The sequence below is a fragment of the Alosa pseudoharengus genome, unplaced genomic scaffold (genome assembly GCF_046254945.1).
Source record: "Alosa pseudoharengus isolate Yale_2024_CS ecotype anadromous, Long Island Sound unplaced genomic scaffold, YU_APseudo_1.1 YU_APseudo_1.1_scf_23, whole genome shotgun sequence".
In the NCBI taxonomy this organism is placed as follows: domain Eukaryota; kingdom Metazoa; phylum Chordata; class Actinopteri; order Clupeiformes; family Clupeidae; genus Alosa; species Alosa pseudoharengus.
In genome coordinates, this window is record NW_027468685.1 from 7325042 (window position 1) to 7349907 (window position 24866).

General features: G+C 43.5%; 1 protein-coding gene across 2 annotated transcripts in view; it reads left to right on the forward strand.

Annotated features, from left to right (window-relative positions):
• The window catches only part of sema4ab (sema domain, immunoglobulin domain (Ig), transmembrane domain (TM) and short cytoplasmic domain, (semaphorin) 4Ab), a 39261-nt gene extending 20732 nt beyond the window's left edge, over positions 1-18529 (forward strand). For both annotated transcript variants that reach the window (XM_076301192.1, XM_076301193.1), the window contains exons 3-15: positions 2537-2697; positions 3222-3281; positions 4804-4902; positions 7443-7548; positions 8009-8131; positions 9317-9444; positions 10483-10664; positions 10988-11132; positions 11862-12051; positions 12410-12525; positions 14530-14693; positions 15422-15516; positions 16000-18529. In XM_076301192.1, the coding sequence (XP_076157307.1) occupies positions 2537-2697; positions 3222-3281; positions 4804-4902; positions 7443-7548; positions 8009-8131; positions 9317-9444; positions 10483-10664; positions 10988-11132; positions 11862-12051; positions 12410-12525; positions 14530-14693; positions 15422-15516; positions 16000-16946 (2516 nt within the window). In that variant the 3' untranslated portion in view covers positions 16947-18529. The remainder of the gene's footprint in view (positions 1-2536; positions 2698-3221; positions 3282-4803; positions 4903-7442; positions 7549-8008; positions 8132-9316; positions 9445-10482; positions 10665-10987; positions 11133-11861; positions 12052-12409; positions 12526-14529; positions 14694-15421; positions 15517-15999) is intronic.
• The last annotated feature ends 6337 nt before the right edge of the window (positions 18530-24866 follow it).

Genomic DNA, 24866 nt, shown 5'->3' on the forward strand with positions numbered 1-24866 from the left:
ATTCATCGCCCCATCACTCACACACACTTCCTGTCTGTCGGTATCTGTGTGACTCAAGCACATGGCAGAACTGAAGACGAGAGGAGGTGGTGTGTGTTCAGATCAACGGTGCTATTAAGAATACAAAATGTTTTTATGTATTGAAAGCAAACCACTTGGTGCAGAGATGAGAGGTGGATTAGTTGCTATAGCCTAGAGGGTGACCTCAGTGAAAATGGCCTTTATTTTTTCTCAGAGAATGTTAATCAATCAAGCTAATCAGAAAGTGTGTGGATCAGACACTCACACTCAGACTTTGTCCACTTTCCCCTCCTGAACTTACCTCATTTGTGAGGCTAATGACTTGGCCTGGGTTTGGTTGAAAACCAACACTCAACACTCAGACGCTGTATATACAAACACACACACACACACACACACACACACACACACACACACACACACACACCCAGACCCAGACCCCTTTGCTTTCCCCTTTGCTCTGCAGTACTCTGTTACCTTTGGCTGCGGTTGGCTAACTCAGGTGACGGTGTCTAATCTTGATGAGGTAGGCTACTACTGTCTGAGGACAACAGCTACCGTGACGTGTGTGTGTGTGTGTGTGTGTGTGTGTGTGTGTGTGTGTCAGCAATTCCTGTGAAACATCTAGTCCTCCTTAGCCAGACAAACACTGCACTCTCATTTTATCAAGAAAAAACTCTTGAGATATGATCTGCTCACTTTGTGTGACTTGACCATGGTAGATCTTTGTCTTGTGTGAAAGGAGGATCAAGAAAGAATTGTCATCTGTTAGATGTTCAGTAGCATTTTGTTTTGTTGTTATAGGTGTGAACAGATTGGGTTAACATGCACATATGGGAACGTGTCACACTTGCTAGCTACATTTATATGTTCCTGCCTGGTTGTTTATCTTTCTGAAACATGCAAAACCGCTCATGCGGTGGCATGTCTGTCAAACTATGCAGTTTTAGTTCCTTCTTTGTGATTATGGCCAAATGCATGTTAACAGCAAATCTTTCTAAGGAAGAGCACACAGCACTGCTCTAACACTGTAGTCGGAAGTATCAAAGCATTGTATTGATTTTTACTCAATATTAACTTTTTTAAAAAGCATAATATGTGACGGTCCATTGCATTTACGATTAGTGCAGATACATGTTCATCAGATATACATTTTCATCAATAAACACCAGAAACCTAGGCCTAGTATGTGCGAGTGCAGTAAACATGCATGAAACTATCAATATGAACTTGAGTGTATTATGGGATAATCTAAATACCCCAGTATTTATTCCCTTTGCTCCTGATGAGTATAATGTTCAGGTTCTTGGCTGCCCCCTGCTGTTATTCACTACACGCCACTTCCTACTTCCTACTTTCTACTTCCTCTTAGCCTGAATGGGGCCCTCCAGAATCTGTGGTTTTCAAGCAGGCTTCTGATGAACATTGCAATGGCGTGTTGCACATCACTGACCCTGTGACTAAAACTCTCTGGGGAAGTTGGTGGAATTACCCATAAGCCAATGGGTGGAAATACCACTTTACCTTGTTTGTTTTTTTTTTGTTTGTTTGTTTGCTTTCCTTCAGTATGACACTCACAATATGTCTGGCCAACCAGGTCAAACTACCAGGTCTCTCTCTCTCTCTTTTCCAGACCTTTGCACTTACGGGTGGAAAGTGTTAACATGGACAGCATGCCGGTGTGCCCTTGCGTCACATTGAAATTAAGTCAAAAGTAAAGCTGCTATATCCAATGGATAAAAGTATTCTTCCTAGTAGGTGTCTGTTTGGAGCAAGAGCATGCATAATGACCAGAGCACCGGTTAGGTTCACTCAAGAACTGACTCATATTCCGATGAATGGTCATGCTTACCATGGAAACCAAGTCATTTGATTCCACAGAAACTTTTGAGGGTACTTTTCTCACAATACGCATTGGTGTTATTATTATTGGTGTAAGATGGCCATTATTATTGATGTAAGATGGCCATTATTATTGATGTAAGATGGCTATTATTGATGTAAGATGGCCATTATTATTGATGGCTTTCTTTATTTTCACTTCTCGCCACCTCACTGAGCTGGGTATGATTATGATTATTATTATTACTATGAGTGAGGCATGATGGGACTGTCAGTAAAGTCACGTCACAATCCATTATCCTCCGTTACAGAGCCTACAGTGGTTAGCCCTGACAGTAGTTCAACACCATAAATATTCTATTGACATCATCTGCATTGACTGCAGGTCTTTTTTAATTGTTTATGAAGTTAAGTAGAGCATTAGCGGGCCAAGTGAGCTGGTTGGGAGAAATTACAAATGACGGCGATCAGCCAAGCATTATTTATGTGAGATTTGTATAGGTTTTACCTACATGGTATTAAAGCTCCAGGCAAGTAGTCATATGCTTTTTTATTTAACTTTTTTTTTATTATATGTGTGTAGTGATTGGGAGATGGTTCACAGACTAACTATGCCTTTGCTTTAATTTAACCAGGCTAATTTTTAATCTTCATCATGTTTTGTTTCCAACAGATAGCCCTGGTAGATCATTAACCCAGTTTACCAGTCTAGAGGTTGGCAACACCACCACCCTGTTGCTGAGCAGCGATGAGGACACGCTATTTGTGGGTGCGCGCAATGCCATCGTCTCATTGGACATCAGTGAGCCCAGGGCTGTTGTGATGAAGAACAAGGTCAGTACTGCCTTGGCCCTTATAGCCATCAAAATCCGCATCTGCTATTGCAAAATCAGTGTGGTTATACTTAGTGTGCACTATAAGAACCTTAGAGAGCTCTCTGTGAATGAACAGTGGTGTGTGTGTGTTTGCGTGTGTGCATGTATGTGTCTGTGTTCGCCTGCATGCATGCATGCATATATGTGTTTTGCGTGTGTGCATGTGTACGTACACATGTACTTCATTAAAATGCTCATTATACATCTGATAATGAGTATACACGGTCCAAGCAATTTGTGGGACAGAGGGGAAGGATTTAGTGATTGAAGTCTGTACACATGATGCTTACATGCCTCAGCAGAACTGACACTTAAAATGTTTTAGACACACCCGTAGCTGCAGGCACACCCTTTGATTACTTCTAGTTAATTTGAACCAAGACATTCAGGTCTGGTTACAAATAGTAGGCTGTAATTGGCTCTGAGCCAGAACATGCTGTCAATCTTTTCTGACATTCTTTATGTGTTTTCTTTATTTTTTAGTTGGACTGGTCACCAACAGAGAAAGACTTAAATGACTGCGCAATGAAAGGCAAGAAAAAGGCAAGTTGAAACTCTTGCGTGTGCCATGCTGGCCTGAGCGTTTAGCTCTCGTCCACCCTGTCCTTCCTCACCTGCGATCCTCATGCAGTGGTCTAATGGATCCCATTAGCCCTGTGATTGGATGAGAGGAGAGTTTGACTTCAGCTCATTTCCCCCCTCACGCCTGACTCTCACACACACACACACACACACACTCACACGCATGCATGAAGATGCTGTCCCAGGCCAGCATTACATTTACATGTATTCATTTGGCAGATGCTTTTTTTCCAAAGGGACTTACATGAATAGAATAATAATACAATTATAATAACAACAAATAATAACAAAAACATAATAATAACATTTAAAAACATAATAATAACATTTAAAAACATAATAATAACATTTAAGCTACTGAGCTACTTAGAATAGAATAACATTTAAGCTACAGCAATAGGATAACATTTAAGCTACAGAGCTACTTAGAATCGAATAACATTGAAGCTACAGCAATAGAATAACATTTAAGTTACAGAGCTACAGCAATAGAATTACGTGCAAGCTACATAAACAGCCAGAGACGGTTGATAAAGTATATTAAGGATCTGTGCTAAAGCTACAGCAATAGAATAACATTTAAGCTACATAACTACAGCTAAAGCTACAGCAATAGAATAACATTTAAGCTACAGTGTAGAAGAGACAATAACTAGGAATCACCACTGCATCTGTCAATACTGGTACTAGAGGATGGGAGACAATAGCTAGGAATCACCACTGCATCTGTCAATACTAGTACCAGAGGATAGGAGAGCCTACATTTTAAGTAGCATCCAGCTTATCCCAGCACAGGCCCACTGATCACATCCTGGGCCAAGACCGTTGGCAGGGCCCTCCACCAGGCCAGTGGAGCAGTGGACCTGCCTTCCAGGCACAACTGCTGATGTCAATCTTCTCCAGCTCTTTGGTCCCAGAAGTCGTTTTTTGTTTGTTTGTTTTTGTGTTAATTGCCTTGAAGCCAATTTTTTTTTTTTTTTTTTTTTTTTTTTAAATCCATTAATGAATATGAGGAGTCTCATCATTTACATATGTATGCAAAAAATGTGCATATGCTTTTACTCTAAAGACTAAATGGCTTAAATGAATGATGCTGTGTTATTTTAAGGGATGTTGTAAGGAATGACATCCTGTAAATGTTTTATTGGAGTGTGTTTACAACATATATGCCCATTCAATATTAACACACTCCTTGAAGTCAGAGTCCTCGTAATGACTTCACATTTCTTATGTTGTGATAGTTTTTTGTCTATTTATGTCTGTAATATGTCATGAATAGAATTGGCCAATTGTGCGTGTGTGTGTGTGTGTGTGTGTGTGTGTGTGTGTGTGTGTGTGTCTGTCTGATGGTGAGCGAGAGAGAGGGACGTCCTGCTGGGCCAACACGTGCTGTCTCTCCCAGGCGGGTTAATGGGATCAAAGCCACCGCGTGTCCTTGGTAACCATGTCTTCCTCTCTCTCGCCTCTCTCCCGCCCCCTGCAGGCTGACTGCCCCAACTTTGTCCGTGTTCTCCAGGTCCTAAACTCCACCCATATGTACGCCTGTGGAACCTTTGCCTTCAGCCCGCGCTGCACCTACATTGTAAGGCAACAGCACTCACTCACTCACTCTCACACTCTCTCACTCTCTCACTCTCTCTCTCTCACACACACAAACACTTCTCTTTTGCTCTATCTTTTTTCATCTGATTAGCACCCATGAGCCTCCTCTCACTCTCACATCTGTCTGTCACTCACTCATTCGCTTTTTTTCTCCCATGTCATTCCTTTTGTCTCTTTCTGACCCCTTTTTTATTTTTTCATTCTGTCTCTTCACTTTTCTTTTTTTCTCTTTTTCTCTATCTTTCATTCTTCTTCACTCCCACACTAGACTTTTTTACGTTGTTGTCACTATTGTTATGTTACAGTATTATGGCTTTAGATCATTGGTTCCCAAATACTGGGTCGCCACCCACAGGTGGGTCGTAGGAGATTTTATTTGGGTCGCCAGCATAGCATAGTGACAATTTATGTTGTGTAATACCCCTATCTTATACCATATAGCTTAGGAAAGCTAACAGCTTTCTATTAGGATCTAGTTTGTTAACTACCACAGTCACGAGTTGGGTCGCGATAGTCTGTCATTTTTAAAAAGTGGGTCCCCAGAAAAAAAGTTTGGGAAACACTGCTTTAGATGTTCACTTTATACATGTATTGTTGAACGTTCGTTCTCCGTGTATTTGTCATTATAAAATCTGGAAGGCACTAGGATTTCCTAGTCTATAAACAAAGTGGTTTTGTGGTCCCTGGGTGGGTCATCAGTTCCAATGAAATAGATATCTGGACTCTCTTCTGTCTTTCTCAACCACCCCTCCACTTCCCGTACATTCCCATACTGTACATACCCTCCATTAGCAGTAATGCGTTTCCGCGTACATTTTGGTCATTTACGGAACGCTCTCGTTCTCCTTAGTGGACGACCATCCTTTTAGCCGACAGCACCATTAGCCACAGGCTGAGGCCCAGCATGTTGGATCTCATTTCATCATCAGGGGTCAGGGATCATATCCTGTCCCTCAGCTGTCGCTCCGGCGCTCCACTAGATGCTTCCACCTCTGTCCACACCAACAGAAAACAATGGCGGACATCTTTCTTCTGCTGCTCTTCGCATTAGTCAAGTCAAGTCAAGTTTATTTATATAGCGCATTTCATACACAGGTCATTCAATGTGCTTTACGTAAACAAAAGCAAACAGTAATAACAAATAAAAGCATAGAATGGCAATATAGTCAAAAGGTAAAGATTATAATAAGAAGAAAACATAAAAATAAAGAATATTTAATAAGAGGGAAAATAGTAATAAAAATAATAAAAGACAAGGCCAAATTAGTGTTTTGCTACCACAGACCAGTGCAGCACCCCACATTTCATTCCAGACATTTTTGGTCAGCCTCCCTCCACCGTGGACTCTGGACCGTGGATGGCCCATGGCTCAGGAACTTGGGCCGAGGAAACCTCCGGAAATCCAAAACGGCTCCTGGTTTTTGTCTGGCTTCTGGCGGGCGGTGTGTCTGTGTTATTGGACAAGAAGCTGCCGCCCAAATCTGTCCCATAGTTTTGGGAGTAGTTCGATCGTTTTTATTGGCCATTGGGAGATGTGAAGCGTCTAATTTGAAGCACTGTGAGTGTGTCAGTTTTAGATTGGTACACATCTGCATTCATTTACTTTCTCCCACACACGTTAGTGTCCTTAGTCGGCATCTCGTGAACTGTGTGACCGTTGCCGTGCATTTGGCGGTCCACAGGTCGTTGCTGCTCGCTGCAGTTCATCCACTTATTGCATTGTCATGCAAACCTTTGTTCCTCCTGGAAAGTTCGTGCTAAACCTAAACACAACACACTCCTGACCACTTGCTCTCTAATCCCCTCGTGTGTGAGGCTGTCATGCTTAGCTGCCTGAGACCATGTTTTGTGTGCAGTGTATGAAATGAAGTGTGTGTGTGTGTGTGTGTGTGTGTGTGTGTGTGTGTGTGTGTGTGTGTGGGCATGCGTGTGTGCACATGGGATTGGGTATTATCCGGTTTAATTGAGGAAATTTGCATGAAAAGCCCTCTAGAACCAGTTGGTACGCAATACTTTAAGTGGTCACGTCAGAAATAATGGCCGTTTGGTTAGAAGCTTACTTGTCAAGCACGGGAACCAGAGTGGCTACTAAAAACCGTAGTACTCTTGGTAGATTGGAGATCATATGAACGGACGACCTTTTCACCTGAATGACTCTAATCCAATCGGGTAAATCCAGACACAGCTGTGGTGCCCCTTGCCTCAGTACTAGTTGCAAAATGTGTTGGATAAAGTTAAAATGTGCTGACTTGACATTACAAGACTTTATTGGTGAACTAATATTAGGCTTTATATGTGGTGGTCCACTTTATAAAAGATAATGTCTTTGTTAAGAATTGGGGTCTGTGCTAGACTCCTCACTATACTGGAAGCTACATATAGAGCACTGACTTTCCTTAATCTCTTTCTTTCTTTCTTTCTTTCTCACTCTATCTCTCTCTCTCTCTCTCTCTCTCTCTCTCTCTCTCTCTCTCTCTCTCTCTCTCTCTCTCTCTCTCTCTCTCTCTCTCTCTCTCTCAGAACTCTGAGACATTCTCATTGGTGCTGGGCCCTACTGGTAAACCTGAGGAGGGTAGAGGTCGTTGTCCTTACGACCCTTACCAGAAAAACACCGCCATCACCGTGGGTAAGAGACAGGACACACACACACACACACACACACAGGATAACTCTTGCCATGACAAGGCCCTGTTGTTTTAATCTTGAGCTGCAAGAGAAAGAGCAGAGGAGAGCAGACACTCCAAATCCTCTTGCTTTTAAGCCGCTGTCCTTAGCCGCTTATCTTTGGGTGTGTGACGTGGCCGCAGTGCCAATACACACGCCTGCTCTGATAGCTCACCTTTCATGCATCACACACACATGCACACTCAGGTATGTAGATGCATACAGACGAACCATATGGCACACACACATTACAGCAGAAAAAAGACCGATTTTAATGGATGTGTGCACATATTTAACACTGTGTAATTAGTAGTGCATATGTAATATGTTGTAATAAGTGCATGTATTTATGCATGTATTCGTGTGTGTGTGTGTGCGTGTGTGCGTGTGCGTGCGCGTGTGTGTGTGTGTGTGCTTTACAGATGGAGAACTCTACACAGGCACAGTAGCAGACTACCGGGGCAATCGGCCGGTCATCTCCCGGCACCTGAGTGAGGGCAGCCATGTTGACCTGAAGCTGGACGACACTCTTGGCTGGCTGGAGGGTGAGTCGGCGCATGGACGCCTCAGGCCTCCCCCTTTCCTCTCGTGATGGAGTTATAACGGAGGGGCAGCCGTGGCCTACTGGTTAGGGCTTCGGGCTTGTAACCAAAGGGTTGCCGGTTCGATTCCCCGACCAGTAGGAAAAATGTGGGCGGGGGAAGTGGTTGAGCACTGCTCTCCCATGTCCACATTCACGGCTGAAGTGCCCTTGAGCAAGGCACCTAACCCCTCACTGCCCTCACAATTCCTTGTATACGCAAGTATACTTGGCCTAGAAACCTGATTTACATTTACATTAATCCTGTGCAGCGCTGGATGCGTCTTTGTCTCTCTCTCCCCCCCTCCATCTCCATCTTCTACCACTTTCTCCTCCTACCCCACTTGACTGCTACTTATAACGTCTGCCCTCTCATCCTATAGTTATACCCTAATTTCCCAACTATTAGCCGAGGTTTATACATTGATTTTGCAAAATTTACTCAGCTATGAGGTTAATACACGGGGGAAGTTAAAATGGTTTTATGCAAGTTTTTTTAACTTGCATAAAACACTTTCCTGTGGTTTATACACAATGTGGCAAATACACAGGAAATGACTGTAGTATTGTTTGATGCAGTATCATCTGCACCTCCTCTGCTCCTCTGTGTTAGGGCAGTTTTGATGAATTAATACAGTTTTTCCTCAGTCGCTTTGGTACATCTCAGGTCAGAATTGAAATTCTCAAAACACTCCTTCAACCTCCACATCATCTAGTCACTTATGTGCATTTTAAAAGCTTATTTTTGCAGAGATTGTTTTGAAAAATGCACATGAATGATTCAACAAATACACAGAAGTGACTGTTGCTGTGTGAGGGAAAAACTTAACAGTTGAGGAGTTTTTATTTATTTGTTCAAGTTGCAATAGTTTGTCACGTTATTATTTCCTCTGAATTAATCCTTTAAAAACATTTTTTTTTCTTATTATTAACATCAAAAATGTCAAAGGTCATTCAATGCAGATGAAATGTGCACGTTCCTTACATTGGAAGGCGTTTTGTGAATGTCTGCTAACAAACTGTATTGTGAAATAATGAAACAAAGAGCATTATTTAAGAATCACAAGATTATTTTTGATGATGATGATTTTATTTTATTTGACAGCAGTGTTGTGTCCTCTCCTCAACTGTCGCTCTGTTTCCTCCGCAGACCCCACCTTCATCAGCTCCAGCTACGTGCCCAGTGAAGAGAAGGTGTACTTCTTCTTCAGCGAGGTGGGACGAGAGTACGACTTCATCGACAAGCTCACAGTGTCCCGCGTCGCACAAGTCTGCACGGTGAGACAGCTGTGTGCGGTATTTCACAAAAACCTGTGTGTGTGTGTGTGTGTGTGTGTGTGTGTGTGTGAGAGAGAGAGAGAGAGTTTGTTTTAGAGCGAGAACGAGAATAGGACCCGGTGTTTGTTCTACACTTTCTGTTTGTGGTCAGTTGTGCTTTCATTATTGATAAGCTGTGCTGTGTGGCTTTGATAATGGAGCATAATTTCCCTTCTGCATACTTGTGGTTCAGTTTGATAGTCTCTGTAGTATTCTGTTGTTCTGTGGGGGTGTGTTTTTTTTTTTTGTGTTGAAATTGAGAGCAGAGGAAAGAATTGAAAGAACGAGAAAGTTATTTGCGTTAACACCCATTTTCTCACACCCAATGCACACAGTGGTTGTGTACAGTGCTGTTGCATTGTGATCCTGGGGCTTTGTCGGTGTCTATAGAAGTGTGATTAATCGTTTGTGTACCAAAGCACAGCCAGTGCTATACTGTACCAAGCATCATCTCTACTGGGCCGTGACTCAGCTGAGATTGTAAATAGCAAAGTTTGCATACTTTGCCACATCAGACAAGCCTTCATCTTATCTTGCTAATACCTTTTTGTTAGGGTCAGGTCAATGTGAGCTTCACAAGGGTCAGTATCTACTGACCCTTTCAACTGCATAAACAAGCACGTGTGTTCCTAAGGCCTTTCCGGTGGCACCGAAAACAACATTGAGCTAACTGTTTCTTGGGGCCAAACAAAAATGGAAAGTTTTAAACTCCACATTTTGTGAAGAGCATTGCGCTAGTTTGATTCATTTTCATTTCAAAGTATCTGCGTTTGTTTTGAATGTTTAAACCGGAAACCCTCTAGGAACAGGCTGAAAGGGTCTACACGCAGAGTGTCCTAGTGGTTGTAATTATTTCTTGTATGCACATTTCCCAGGAAACACATGTTTGTCATGCCATAATACATTACTGTACTGTGTTGTTTTGGGGGGGGCTTTGGTTAAAAGTGAGTTGAATGGATGACAGCGAATAAAAACATGTATGCTATTCCTGTGCCCCAGAGTGACGTGGGTGGACAGCGGACCCTGCAGCGGCGTTGGACCACCTTTGCCAAAGCCCAGCTCCTGTGCCAGTCGCAGGGGGAGCTGCCATACAACGTGCTGGAGGACATGTTCACCCTCCAGCCACTAGAGGGAGCTCCTGAGGAGGACACGCTCTTCTACGGCATCTTCAGTTCACAGTGGTGAGGAAATAATAACCATTGCACCTCTTATATAGGACTATTGTACCTCTTGTATGTATGACTGACTGTATCTTTGGCCATGAACTTTGGGTCCTTTGTTTCTCTTGGGGATACGATTTTTTTACTTTGTAGCCTGTAACATTATCATGCATCATAACTGAAATATCTAACCCCAAACCATGTCAACTGAAAACTTGTTTGAATAAGAAACATTTCAGTACAACAAGCCACCTTTTATCTCAGCCAATCGTTATATCAACACATATACTTGACCTCTCTTCCACCCCCTCCCCTCCGTCTCCCCTCCCCCTCCCCTCCCCCAGGTCCGTTAACTCCGGGCGCTCAGCTGTGTGTGTGTTCAGCCTCGACGACATCAAGGCCGTGTTTGCGGGGAACTACAAGGTCTTGAACCGCGACACCCTGAGGTGGAGCACCCGGGTGCAGGAGAAAGTGGCCAACCCTGGCTCAGTGAGTCCGCCAATTATTGTTTGAGAACTTTATTTCTATATTTCTTTGTCAAAATAGATTAAGGCCATGAGGGTAAAATGTTTTAAAAGTGGAGGAAACCGCACTCTCTTGTGTGTTACTTTTAAAAGGATTTATTGCACCATGCCCTTGACTAGACGCGTTTCGGCGTCAAGCCGTCAGGTAAAATGTTTTAAGACATTGAGGAGAAGTTGCATTACCGCCAGGAGCGTTGTTGCTGGTCATGGGAGACTGAAGTTGCTGATGCAGCATGTTGATGACTAGGTTAATCTGTCTTCCGTTGTGTGAGCACCCAAGGGTGTGAATGGAGCCAAGTGTTCAGCAGTTTGGCCTCGTTTTCCTCAGGTGGTGGTTAACAGTCCACTGCAGCTTTGTAAAGCCATCTAATTGAATTGGGTTAAACACGTCACGTGGGAAGTTATGATGTCCTCCTGGGCACTATGTGAATTTTCTTTTTTTACTTTTCTTTATTTGCCGCCTTGTGTTTGTAAAAGGATGAATGTCAGCCTTGTGATTCTCTATGAAGACATCATAATGTACTAATGTAATGTACTGTAACATGATTCATGATGATTTGATGTTGATTTTTCAGCTTTGTTACTGTAGATGGATGTCACATGGAAGCACATAGGTCACACCCTGTTTAATTGGCTGACACCACACCTCTCTCTCTCTCTCTCTCTCTCTCTCTCTCTCTCTCTCTCTCTATAGTGTGGCCTGCACAACGCCTCAGACAACACGTTGCGCTTCGTCAAGGAGAACTTCCTGACCGACGAGAGTGTACAGCCCAGCAGCCAGAGGGTCAGCATGGTGTCGCCCGACTATCGCTATAGCAACATCGCCGTGCAGAGGGTGCGCGGTGCTAAGGGCAAGAACTACACCGTGCTTTACCTGCTCACAGGTGCGACGTAAACGTGGTTGCCATGACGTGACTGCAGCGTCTTTTTATTTGTAAAGATGCCCAGTTTGCTCTGGTTGTTGCAGAGGTTGTAAACGGTACTCAAATTAGCCAATGGTTAGCCAACAATTTCTTCACTGTGTTTAGTACTGCATGCAATATGCAGGTACTGTAGCAACTGTATATTTGCCCATGCAGCGTAACAGACAAATAAACTGTATATTTGCCCATGCAGCGTAACAGACAAATAAAACTGCACTGAAAATAATGCCAAGCACATGTTTTGATCACAAGATTATAATCTGTAATGACAGTATTTTGTGGATTGTTAGTGGGTAATCTGGTTTTCCTGCTTGTTCAGAATCGGGCTACCTGCACAAAACGGTTCTGCTGGAGAACGGACCTCACATCATAGAGGAGGTGCAGGTGTTCCGCCAGCCCCAGCCAGTCAAGAACCTCCTGCTGTCCTTATCGAAGGTGACGCTCCGCACTCTCTTCCTTCCTTCAGTCAGACTTTATTCTGCACTCTCTCTCTATTAGATAGATAGATAGAGAGATAGAGAGATAGATAGAGATAGAGATAAGATAGATACTTTATTGATCCCCAAGGGGAAATTCAAGGAGTTGAGTGTTGGTCCTCTGTGCATCCACAGGATGACTATGTTTGTGTGTATGGACTGTTTTTGTTCAGTGTAATATTCCTTATATTTTAAAAAACGAAAAGAATTTAAAGAAGAAAGAAGAAAGAATTTTCAAATGAATGTTGAATGTTCTGATGTTAATGATGGGGATGTTATCTCAACCGGTTGCAATCTTTAGACATTTGTATTGATTTTTAGCCGATTCACGGTGCTTTGTTCCATCCCTAGTTAATGATGGCTGACAGCAGCAACGATAGACTGAGGATTGTGTGTTTTTGTACAGGATGTGCAGTGCACATTCAGGTTACATGAAGGCATTAGAAACATAATTGTGTAAATACATTAGTGAACTAAGTGTATTTACGCTTCTCATTAAACTGGAGAAAATGCATTAATGGGAACAGCTGGTCCAGACTGGTCTGACCTATGATTGACACCTGTCAAGGCTGTGAGGCTTAGGCTAATTCGCCGTCTGTCCACGTATGTGTTGTGCTAATAGATGTGGGAGGCATGCTGCTTGCCATCTGCGCTTGTGAGTGCCAGCATTGTTGAGATGACTCGTAGAGAGTCCTTGCACGCTGCTTCTCGTGCATCAGTGATTCTGCAGGGCTGGGCACATGTGGCATTGGATAACTGCATCATCATCATTCTGATTCTTGGCCTCTTTGGAATGTTCCATTTTTAGATTAGTGTTCACTGGAGGATTGGACCTGCCCATAGTGGAATGATCACAAGGCGTTTTGTTCTTGTTCTCAGGCACTATGTTAGAATTCAGTCATGGGCCGGGTCGTTTAAGATTTGAAAATAGATAATCGTATAACAGCTTTTTCAACTTCAGGTACAGATATTGTAAACCCCCCCCCAGCTCTAAACCCTGTGATCACTTGCACGCACGCGCGCACACACACACACACACTCACACGCACGCACACACACACACACTGACTGTATGGTGCACCATCTGTCTCGACACGCAGGGTTGTTGTGGGGTTGTGGACAATGGGACACTGGATGTCTTCCTCTGTGAGCATATACCCGTATAGGCTCCATGCAGTTAACAGTTGGGGAGACTGGAAAGCAGCCATCCATTGGGCTGGAGGGCAGGATGTTCCTTTTTAAAAGCATGTTGAGCTCAAGTGCTTCCTGCAGTCCACGCACCTGGACTTCATTCAGATAGATTAGGCTGTGTGATATATATGAACTATATTTTTCTTAGGCTTTACATTATATGGGAATTTAATTGAAGAGGAATGTGAAGTGGTAGACAGTTTGCAGACCCGGGGAAGGTTTGACGTACAGTGGGAGTGTTGTTCTTGCTGCGAGTGACTCGTCCTTTTTGGATTGTAAATAGTTTGTGGGTTGAGGGTCTTGCCACCAATAAAACAGCTGTGGCTTCATGCATTCCTCTAAAGCAGATGTACGATGGGGCTCAAATACATTCTCCGTATTCAAGGGAATATTACATTATCTGGACCTTGTGTTGCTGGTTCTTTTAAACCTTTTTGTCTTCATGCCATCCTGTATAGATCTACTTGCATATTGCTGTATCGTATGATTAGTGTAGATGCTAAATGGGTTAAAATCATTGATCACTGGTCATTGTCAGTTTGTTTATACATGGAGAAAAAAAACACCATGTGTCATTGATCTTACTTATGAATTTGCAGAAACACAGTGGCGTCTACGGAGCAGTACAGTATTCCCATCTTTTGTGTAAATAATGTAACATCGGTGGAAAAGAAGGGAGCGTTATAATCAGCTGTTTAGCTCAAATGTCAACAACCTCTCTGTAGAATCGCAGGCCGCATCTTTAACTGCTCTTTATTTTGGCTCTGCCCAGGGTTCCTTGTTTGTCGGCTCGTCTGAGGGAGTGACGGAGGTCCCTGTGGCCAACTGTTCGTTCTACTGGAGCTGTGCGGAGTGCGTGCTCGCCCGAGACCCCTTCTGTGGCTGGGACCCCTCTCTGCGTATTTGCACGGACATCACAAGCATCCAGTCTAACGCGTGAGTGGACTGTGGACTCCACTAACCCCTTTCATTGCCCAGATTCCAAGTAGCCACAGAGAATGTCTGACTTGCATACCCGAGGAAAAGTTCCGATTGTGCAACTCTTCGACAGAGTACATGTTTGTTTATCCGCCTTATTCATGAAACCGGAAATCTGTCCGGTTTTCATCTTCTGTCCATTCTGTTTACATTATAACGTGCAGTCTCAGCAGGCTAACTAGAATATGCTTCAACTTTCTTTTGAAATGTTGACAATTCTGTACTCAATATGGATATTCTATATAATATACGACTGACAGAGAAATATAAAAGTTTGCTTTTACATGGCTTGGGATGGGTCAAGCACTCTCTGCCATCACATTAAAACCAATACAACGCAGCTTCGGCCGGAAATAGACAAATAAAATTTCTGAATGCTGAGGTGTCATGGCGACGCCCATTGTTGGCTGGAGAATATTGTGGATATGTCATTTTTATTTGTTTGTTCATTCTAGTTTGTTCATTTTAGTATTGTTTTAACAATACCTTTTTGCCATGAAACCGCAGGTTCTCATATGGCATTAAACCAAAACCTACTACTACTTCTACTTTGACAAAGTCTTAAAGGGTGAAGTGTTATGTGGCCTGTTCTGCCTGGTCTAATAGTGACCGATAGACTTTGGGATGAACTGAATGTTCTCGTCTGCTGCCAATGTAAACCATGCTTGTGTTTGGATGCCTTCCAGGGCCCAGGACGTGGAGAAAGGCAATGTGCATGAGAAGTGCAAGCCCCCAGCTCCTAACCCCAGGTCCAGCTTCCCACCTCTTCGCCCCCCTACAGGTGTGTGTGATGTGGAACATCGATATACAGTACAGGCAGAGCTGTATCTCTATAGGCTCTGTGGATATGTGGACTGCGCTGCCCCCTTGTGGTGTTATGTGTGTGTTGCATGTTTTGAATGTTTGTGGTGTTCTAGCGAAGCTGTTTTGTGCGTTGTGTTACTGTGTGCACATTGGCCGTCTTTCAAAACGTCTACATCAGATTCTCTGCACTCTCCTTCAAGCAGGATCTCAGAGATTTCACTCTAAAAGACGTTTCTCTCTATGTATGTTTATATGAAAACATACTTACCGGTAAACATACTTGACTTTTTTTTAGCTATTTTAAGTATGCTGCATTCCTGTAATGTTGGTGTGCGTTTAGAGAGCCGGCCCCTGTGACGTCCTGTCCTGTCCTGTCCTGTGTCCGTGCTGTGCCCGTGCCAGTGTTCGTGTTTGTGTGTGACGCGTAGATCTCTGATGTCTGTAGCTACTTGTGTCCCAGGTGAGCTGGTTCCGGTGTCTCTGAACGAGGTGGTCCGGCTGCAGTGCCCCGAGGCTTCGCGGCTGGCCCGCCGCCACTGGGAGCGGCCCAATAGCCGCCTGTCGCCGGACCTCTACCTGCAGCAGGACGACGGGAGCCTCCGCTTCTTGGCCACGCCCATCACGCTCGGCCACTACCTGTGCCTGTCGGTGGAGAACGGCTTTCAGCAGGTGCTGGCCGTCTATCAGGTCAAGCAGAAGAGCAGCAGCAGTGGAGGTGGAGCCAGCGGCGGCGTCCCCACGAGCCAACCGGTGAGCGCTGGACCGACGACGACGAGGACCACTCAGGGTCGCCAGCTGCCGGCCACGTCGGCCTGGGGACCGCGGAGGACCGAGGGCAAGGCGGGCCGAGGCCGCCAGCCAGCACCGCCGCCGCCGCTCACGCCCACGCTGTCGCCGCGGGAGACGGCGGGCGTGACGCCGCGCCAGGAGAGGAACTTCACCTTCTGGCTGAACCCGGTGCTGCAGGCCGAGGCGGACGCGAAACCGAGGGACCGGGCGCCCACCAAGGGGGAGGCAGGAGGAGAAGACGACGGAGGGGAGCACCAGCTGCAGACCAACACGGCGTGCTACCTGCAGGAGCTGGTGGTGGTGTCGGTGCTGCTGGTGCTGAGCTTGAGCGCGCTGCTGACCTTCGGCCTCTACGGCATGAGGCAACGCTGCCACAGCCGGACCGCGCCCCAGGGCTGCTCGTCGCGGCGCGACGCCGAGAGAGGGGGGGCCGGCAACGGAAACGCGGCCGGGGGGGCGGCCTCCACGCCGCAGGAGAGGGAGTCCCTGAGGGCGTCGCCGCGGGAGACGAAACGCAACGGGCAGGCGCAAAATGGCCAGGCGCAAAACGGCGGGAAGACCCTGTGCAACGGCGTGACCAACGGTTCCAACGGGCACCTTCCCAACACGCCCATATGAGGGCGCCGTGGAGCACAACATCCCACCGCTCAGTACTTTTATTAGTACCTCCCCTGCACCCCTAGCACACGATGGAACCTCATGTACGCAACGTTGCACTGAGCCACAGAAAGACCAACCCCCAACCCCTCTCCCCCTTTAATGCACATACGCACAGCCTGCTTTACACACACACACACACACTTACACACTTTTCCTACAAACAACCACCACCTGTGGTGGGAAAAAGAACAAAAACTTCCTTTTGTATTTCAGAGAATAAACTCTCAGAGAAAGAAAGTAGCGGAGTGGACCTTTCAACCAATCCAGATTTTAAAAATCGCTTCCTCTCTTTTCCAGTCTTGTCTGACTGACCTCACCGTTGAGAATACTGGAATAACGATTACTTTCTTTCCTTGCATACCTGTGTAAATTCTGTGCGTGCGCATATTTAAATGTAAGTTAAATGTTCTGAGATGTATGTGAATGAATGTATATGAAGGGCACTAGCGGTACACTGCCTTCCCCCAATCAATGTCCGAGTGTAGAGAGAAACACAGATAACCGTTAACTTCGACGAAAGAGTGATATCAAACGTTGGTACTGTGTTTGTGCTTAATGAGTATACTTATTGTATTAATTATCCACAATCAAAACTTCAGCTATTCTTCGAAACTTCAGTCAGCTATTCTTTACCAACACTTAGTATCAAAACAGAAATTAAGGAATATCTTTTTCTTCACTGAGTGTTCTAGAAACCACTGACAAAGCTAGAGCAACATAACATATTATGTTGATGTAATGAATCAGCACTTTGGATCAGAACACCTTAAGGGTACCATCAAAATGGCCATGGAAAGGGTGTTTTATCACAGCATGCCAACAGGGACACATCTTCCTGTTAAAGCCATGTCCTTCGACTCCCAGACATGAGTAAGGCTCCACAGCATAACCACTTTGTTTAGCTTTATTTATTTTGCAAATATTTTAAAATGTTTCATCTCTGCTGCCAATGTAAATCATCTGCTATATCTTCACGTTCATCAGTTAAGTCATTTTCTTATCCGTTGCTCACAGTGGCTTATGGTTGAAGGTCACTGTGAAGGAGACTATAGTGGGAATTGGTATCCTACTTGCCTCTTTACTTGAAGAGGTGCCACCACTTTGGAAATCATGCTTCAATCGTGCTCTCTGTCATGCTGCTCAGAAATCGGTACGGATTTCTCAAGATGTGGTTAGTGATGTCAAATGTTGTTGTGTACTTTCACTCTGCTCACTAATTTGATGTTACAATGAGGCACAGACTGGAGTAGAATCCACAAATATGAATTTCACCTGGAAGATGTGAGATTGCCAAAGGCGAACATTTCCTAAATGTATCGGTACAAAGACTTTAAACTATTGCAACCACATGTTAGACCGGCATAATATCTTCTCTTTTTTTGTTCAGTGAGAAATTGTTTGGAAGTGACTTACATCTGAACACAAGGTACAGATCAAAATCAACAGACCACTGTTATTTCTAAAGAGTTATTTTGTCTTTATTTTTTTACAGTGTTTATCTGAGTGTTAAAATAAAAACAAATGCTGTCCTTTCCATTTTACATCTCCAGTCTGGTGTGGTTTCTCTTTTTAGTCACATGATGACCAACTTGCTCTAATCTCTAACCACTATACATTCTTCTCTTTAATGACTCATTTGGGGTGAAGATCTTGTAATTGTTTTGTTAGGTGCTTATTCTAAAATGTATGTAGGCCTATTCCTAGTTAGTTCAAACATTAATTTACTGGCGGCGAGTGCGATGCCGATGGCAGTAACAGATTTCACAGGTAATTGTCGCTTTAAGGCGGAGCGCATCCTGCTGCTACGGTGATGCTCGAAGTCATGGAATGGAATGTCATTGAGGTTTAGTAGGCTAGGCCTCGGGCATAAATTCTATATGTTTGTTTATCACTCGATGATGACCTTGGGAATGTTTTATCTACATTGGTATCGCAGGACCGAATGCAATGCAAAATGTAGCATTTGTCATGTCATTCTCCGAGTCATTTGTATGTTAAGAAACGCTTACTCAGCAAGTGTGGGTAACTTCCTCCTCGTCAACTGATTTTATCATACAAATGGAAACATAATATAAAATATCTCATCCCATGAGCCTTTGAATTGACATGCAAGCTCTATGGAAGACAAACCTATCACATGTTAGAAAATAGTGATGTATTATTGATGCGCTGTCTAAGTTCTGTCCGTCCATCGCCCGGTCTTAAAATACCATGAGTCATGGAAGTTGCCAGAGCTGCGAGAGAGCTGCAGCGCCGGTAAGCAGTAGCGCAGTTTCCCATCTTCAGTGCGGTAGAAAAAACAGTCCTCCTTCATCATACTTGCACACACCCACTGATGAAGCTTGTTAGGGGTCTGCAACTGTAACAGGCTTACAGTAACAGCAAGAATAGCCGCTAATTAAAAGGGAGAAAACGAGCATCCGGTACGGAATACGTCAAGGTAAGCGACATCGTTTGGGACATTTGTTTTCGTACGAACATAATGAATCTGTCCACCAGATAGATTCTCTGATGGGACGGTGGTTGCAGTCGAATGGTTGAGTTGAGTCGGCATTGCATATCATTTTTATGTCTACCCATCCTGTGTGCTTGAAATGCATTTAGAGAATAGAGGCTGTGTTACGCAAGGCGGAGAGGATGCTGTTAAACTATTCTACAATTGATATGTTGAGGCATCCCCACCTTGTTAAGACTCTGACATAGGGTAACACTAATTTGTGTATTAGCATCATAGTCGCATCATTATCCGACTAAAGTAGGCTATATGCACATGTGCACGTGTGGGTCTTAGGTGTTAAGTATTGATGAGCACTTGCATACCCTAGCCTACATCACGCCTATTACATCACTTATGGACCAGATGTAATGCAGTGCTTCTCACTTGCCTTATCTTACTTATCCTGAGTTACACACCCAAACATGTCTCCTTCTCCCTAATCATTACCATACCAGGGCTGAAATCCACAATCTCTCAGGTCGCCTGTGCCATTGACCACCACAGTACTCACCTGCTGTACTATCCCTCTGGGTGAAGTATGGGTATAGACAGCCAGGACCCCCTGCCAGCCCCTGGGAACCTCACCAGGACGCAGGCGAAAGGCTTTATGCGATCGGAACCCATAACGCTGGGGGTAAGTCCCAGTTCTACAGCTCTGTTTTCTTCTTACTTGCTTAGGGCATGCTAATAGGCCTACATCATAGGATATGATAGGAGATGGTAGGATAGGCTAGAATTGGCCTTTGCTGTCTCCTATGGCAGAAATGTGTCGTAGTGACTAGGCAACTTCAAGCTATATACAGTGCTATATACATTCTTAGGAGCAGTAGGCACTTTTGTTTGTATTTGTGGGGTTGGTGTTTATGTTTGTCAGCATTGCAATATTGAAACAAATGCTAGTGCTTGGCCTTACAGAGTGTGCTTCACCTTTTCTTAGTAGCGTAATATGTTAAGTACATGTTGTACAATAAACAATAGTTTATTTGTTTGTTATTATTACTAAGGCACCAATAGATATTTAGATGTGCAGTAAACGACTTATCTTCTCCCTCAGTCCATCCAGATCTTGATTGCAGTGTTGACTCTGTTCCTGGGGGTCTCTCTGCTGACGCCCTACGACCTCACGTCCCAAGACTTCATCACACACAGCATTGTGATGCTCATAGGTGCAGCCGGGGTAAGCCTGGGCTTTTGCCGTGCCCGAGAACAACACCTGTCCCAGGGGCTCACCTGCATAGCTGTTGGTGATGTTATGTCGATCGGTTGTGACACAAGGAATTCTGCAAGAACTGTTATTTTTTTAACATAAAGTTGTCTGGTCTAATGACCAGATCGGTTGACTTAATTAAACACCAATTAGTCCACAGCTTCACAAGAAGCATCCTCAGTTTGATATCTGATAAATGGACCCAAATCATGGTCTTTTACTGTATGTTAATGTTAATCTGAAAATGATCCCCTGGTCATCTGTACTTGATTCGACTGATCCCATTACATGCATCCCATTATGTCTCATTTTTTCCCCTTTGATTCGTTTTTTTTCCTGCCTTATATGTATATATCTGTGTGATTCTTCTGGGGTGTGACAACAGCTAATCGTATCAGGGGCCATTCTAATTCACACAGGGAGACGACCCTCGCTTTGCATGGTGAGTCTGGCTGACATGAATTCAGTGAATCAATATATTGGTGAATCAATGAGTAATCACCTTTATTGATTATTCTATTGATGAATTAGTTGCATTTACTCTCATTTGTACTTTGTAAAATGTCACCAATATACACCAAGCATGGATAAAAACATCAGAAATAGTATCAGTTTGTCAAAATAAAGTCCACGTGGGCCTTTATTTGTTTCTAATGATGTATAATAAAGTTTAGTTACTGGACATCTAATTGATACCATTTCATATATATACTATACTGTACTGCTAAATGACTGCATAGCTGCAATGAATGGTCTTCATCCCTGTGCCTGTTTATCCCTGCAGGTCAAAGCAACTCTGATATTCCACCTGGTGAGTCTGATCTTCAGCACGACGATCATCGCTCTACTGTCCAACCACCTGCCATATCGACAGAACATGTACCACTGTGAACACTGCAGTCAACTGGAGCTCGATGTGGCGGTAGGTTTCAACTGGAGGGTCCAACCAATGCACCGTACACGATGGCTGTTTTGAGATTGATGGGAAAGGGAGGATGAGGGGCATTTTACTGTTTGATTGTTGATTGATTGCTGTTGCCTGTTTAGTACTCTTCTTGTCGAGTCATGTTTCAGATGTGCTCTTCTTTTGCTTGTTTTCAAAGCAACAACACTGTTTCAAGATGTGCACGTACAAGGTCGAAAAGCCCTGTAAAGTAAGCATGCTGCTATCCTCATCTACAATACAAACAGACAAACTGCACTCACATGGTTATCATGGTTTCCATGATCCTTGAGAACATACCAGCCTTTCCACTACTTTGTCACCTTAAAGGTTGTATCAGCGATGACGGGGTAACGTCACTTCTGTTGATGTGCATACAAAACAGAGAGCTGGCTCGCTACTCCCTCCCCCTCCCTCCCGTGCAATTGAAACTCTCCTAAATGTGCATCTCGTCGGTTATTTATGTTTGGGCCTTTTTAGGGCCTGAAATCGCTGATACAACATTTGAAGCCCTTATCAGAATTTCTGTGGACATTTTTTTATGATCTACGATTGGTCAAAGAAGTCATAAAACGATGAACATTCTCTCTTCCCCCCCTCCTCCCCCTCTTTTCTTCTCTAAGTATTTGATTGACGGGCTCCTCTGTACCATAGTCGTGTTTATAGTTCTGGAGCTTGTGATCTGCATCATAGCCATTCTGTTCGGCCTGCAGGTGATTATCCGAGGTAGAGCACAGGTGAGAGCAATTCCTCTGCAGATCTAATTAAGTGAGATCTGTATACTTTGTATTGTATATTTGTGTATATAATATATATAGTATATATATATATATATATATATATATATATATATATAATATCATGATGGGCCTAGACATATGCAATTTGGCTACAGCCAAACAAGTATGTTCTAACGTTAACATTAGGCTAAATATCTATATATATATTCAGTTCAATTCAAGTGAGCTTATTGGCATGACAAGGTTTACATGCTCTCTTTCTTTTGACTTGTCATGCTCTCTCTCTCTCTCTCTCTCTCTCTCTCTCTGACTCTGCTATATAGCCTCCTCCCCTCCTTCAGCAAACTGCTGTTACAGAAGTTCAAGGCCAGTCTATTGAGGATCCAAAGTCTCAGCCACAGGTACAGTACAGTTTCAACTAAGAGGCCAAAAGTGCCAATGACTGCATTTACATGGACATTAACATTACAATATTACCTCCATTAAGACAATATTCTGAAGAAGACACTGCCATGTAAACAGCTTTTTCTGATTTCCTTAATCCGAATAAGGTCATATTCGGAATACACAATAATCGAACTAAGACAGAATAATCTGATCTTAGTCGCATTATTGAGTTGTGTTGCATGCATGTGTACGCCTTAATTGCATTATCACAATTTTCTGTTCAGAAACTTTTACAGAATCAACTGTCTCTGCTGATTGGTCTATGCTGTGTTAATATGTAAACGATAATATGAATGGAATGTTCTATCAACAACTCATGTAAACCCCATAATCACAATATTGTCATATTCTGAATAAATCGGAATAGTAGATGTAAATGGTAAATGTAAATAGTAAATGTCCATATAAATGTAGAAGGCTAAATGTCAGCTTCTACCCTCTGAACCACGATTACAGTAAAATACAGAATGGCAACAGTGAGAGTGACACCTCAGCACTTGTCCCTCCCTTACTCACCCATCCATCTTTCTTGTTTTCTTATTCTCTTCTCCTTTCATTTCTTCTCCATCCACTGCCTCTCTCTCTCTCTTTCTGTCTCTATCTCTCTGTCTGTCTATATATCTATCTATCAGGAAGCAGTGGATGAGGGTACTATTGCTGTGGAGGTAGAGACTCTTCCAGCAGAACCTCAGGTGGATCCACCGCCACAGTACAAGTCCTGAGGCTACCATCCTCCACACATCCACAGGAAGTGAAAGACTTCTGGGAGAATGAAAATGGTGCTTAGAGAAATGCTGACAGATTGCTTTGTTGTAGCTTTATTTCTGTTGGCAAACCCACTAACATGGCAAACCCACTAACCTAACTGTATACCTGCATATTGTATGTATATGTGGATCAGTTAATCAGTGTATAACCTAAGTAAATGTAAATATTCCATGTTCATGTACATTTTTTTCTGTAACTGGATCTGGCATGTCTGTTGTGATCATACGGGAGAATAGACTGCATTGTAGACACCTGTGTGTCCTATTACTATGGTATAGTGATGGGGAATGTATGCATATCCTATGTAGTGTCACGCTTGCAAGAACAATGTAATTGATGGTTACCCAGAGAAGTGTGTAATGGCACATTACTGTATAGCTTTTGTTTATTACAGACTTTTCCGTTTCAGAATCACATTCAGAAATCTGACACACATTTCAACCATGTACAATTCAGACTTTATATATTCGTTTTGTGCTTATTTTTTATAAACTATTATTGTCAAAAATCAAATAAAGATTTTTCCAGATTAAGAAATTGCATTGGCATTTCTTTGGGGTGGCCCTTAGGCTAGTCTTATAATTATATGTATAGGCCTAGTGTTGCTGAAAAAGACGGGATTCGTATATGAACTTGTATCATGTAAGTTATTGAGTTTTATACCGGCATGTCTGCCATGTTTAAAGGTTATGTAGAAATGTTTATGACTGCCAATTGAAGCTGTGCTATTGCTGCAAGCAGATTTGTCCATAATGGCAGACTGCCAGCGTCTAGGACGATCCGTCAAATGATGACGAATTGCTTCTTTCTGCGGATGCACTTGCAAACAGACAAGCAACAAAATGTTCTGGAAGTATCGTCATCTTAGGATATATAATTACTAGGGAAATGTAAATGCATACCTTAACGACCGTGAAATTGCTGTCAGATTCCATAAAGCCAACCTTTTTAAAATATATATATATCCCTTGAGAGAAATGAACAAACGTTTATTCAGGTTTCTGTAGCCCGTTTAAAGAGCAGTGTTTATTCCAGTGTTCAGAAGTATTACGTTAAGTGTCAATGGAGAAACCCCTCCTCTCTACTGACGCGCATTACACGACAGCATCTCAAAAAAAGAGTCATGGAAGTTGCCAGAGCGCCGCAGTAGCACTTCGTTTAAACACCCCCATCCCGGCACGGCGCATCCTCCGTACTCAATGCGGTAGAAAAACCGGTCCATGCACTTCAGCACCGCACACGCCCTTTGATTTAACTCATTTTTGTCACCTCTGCA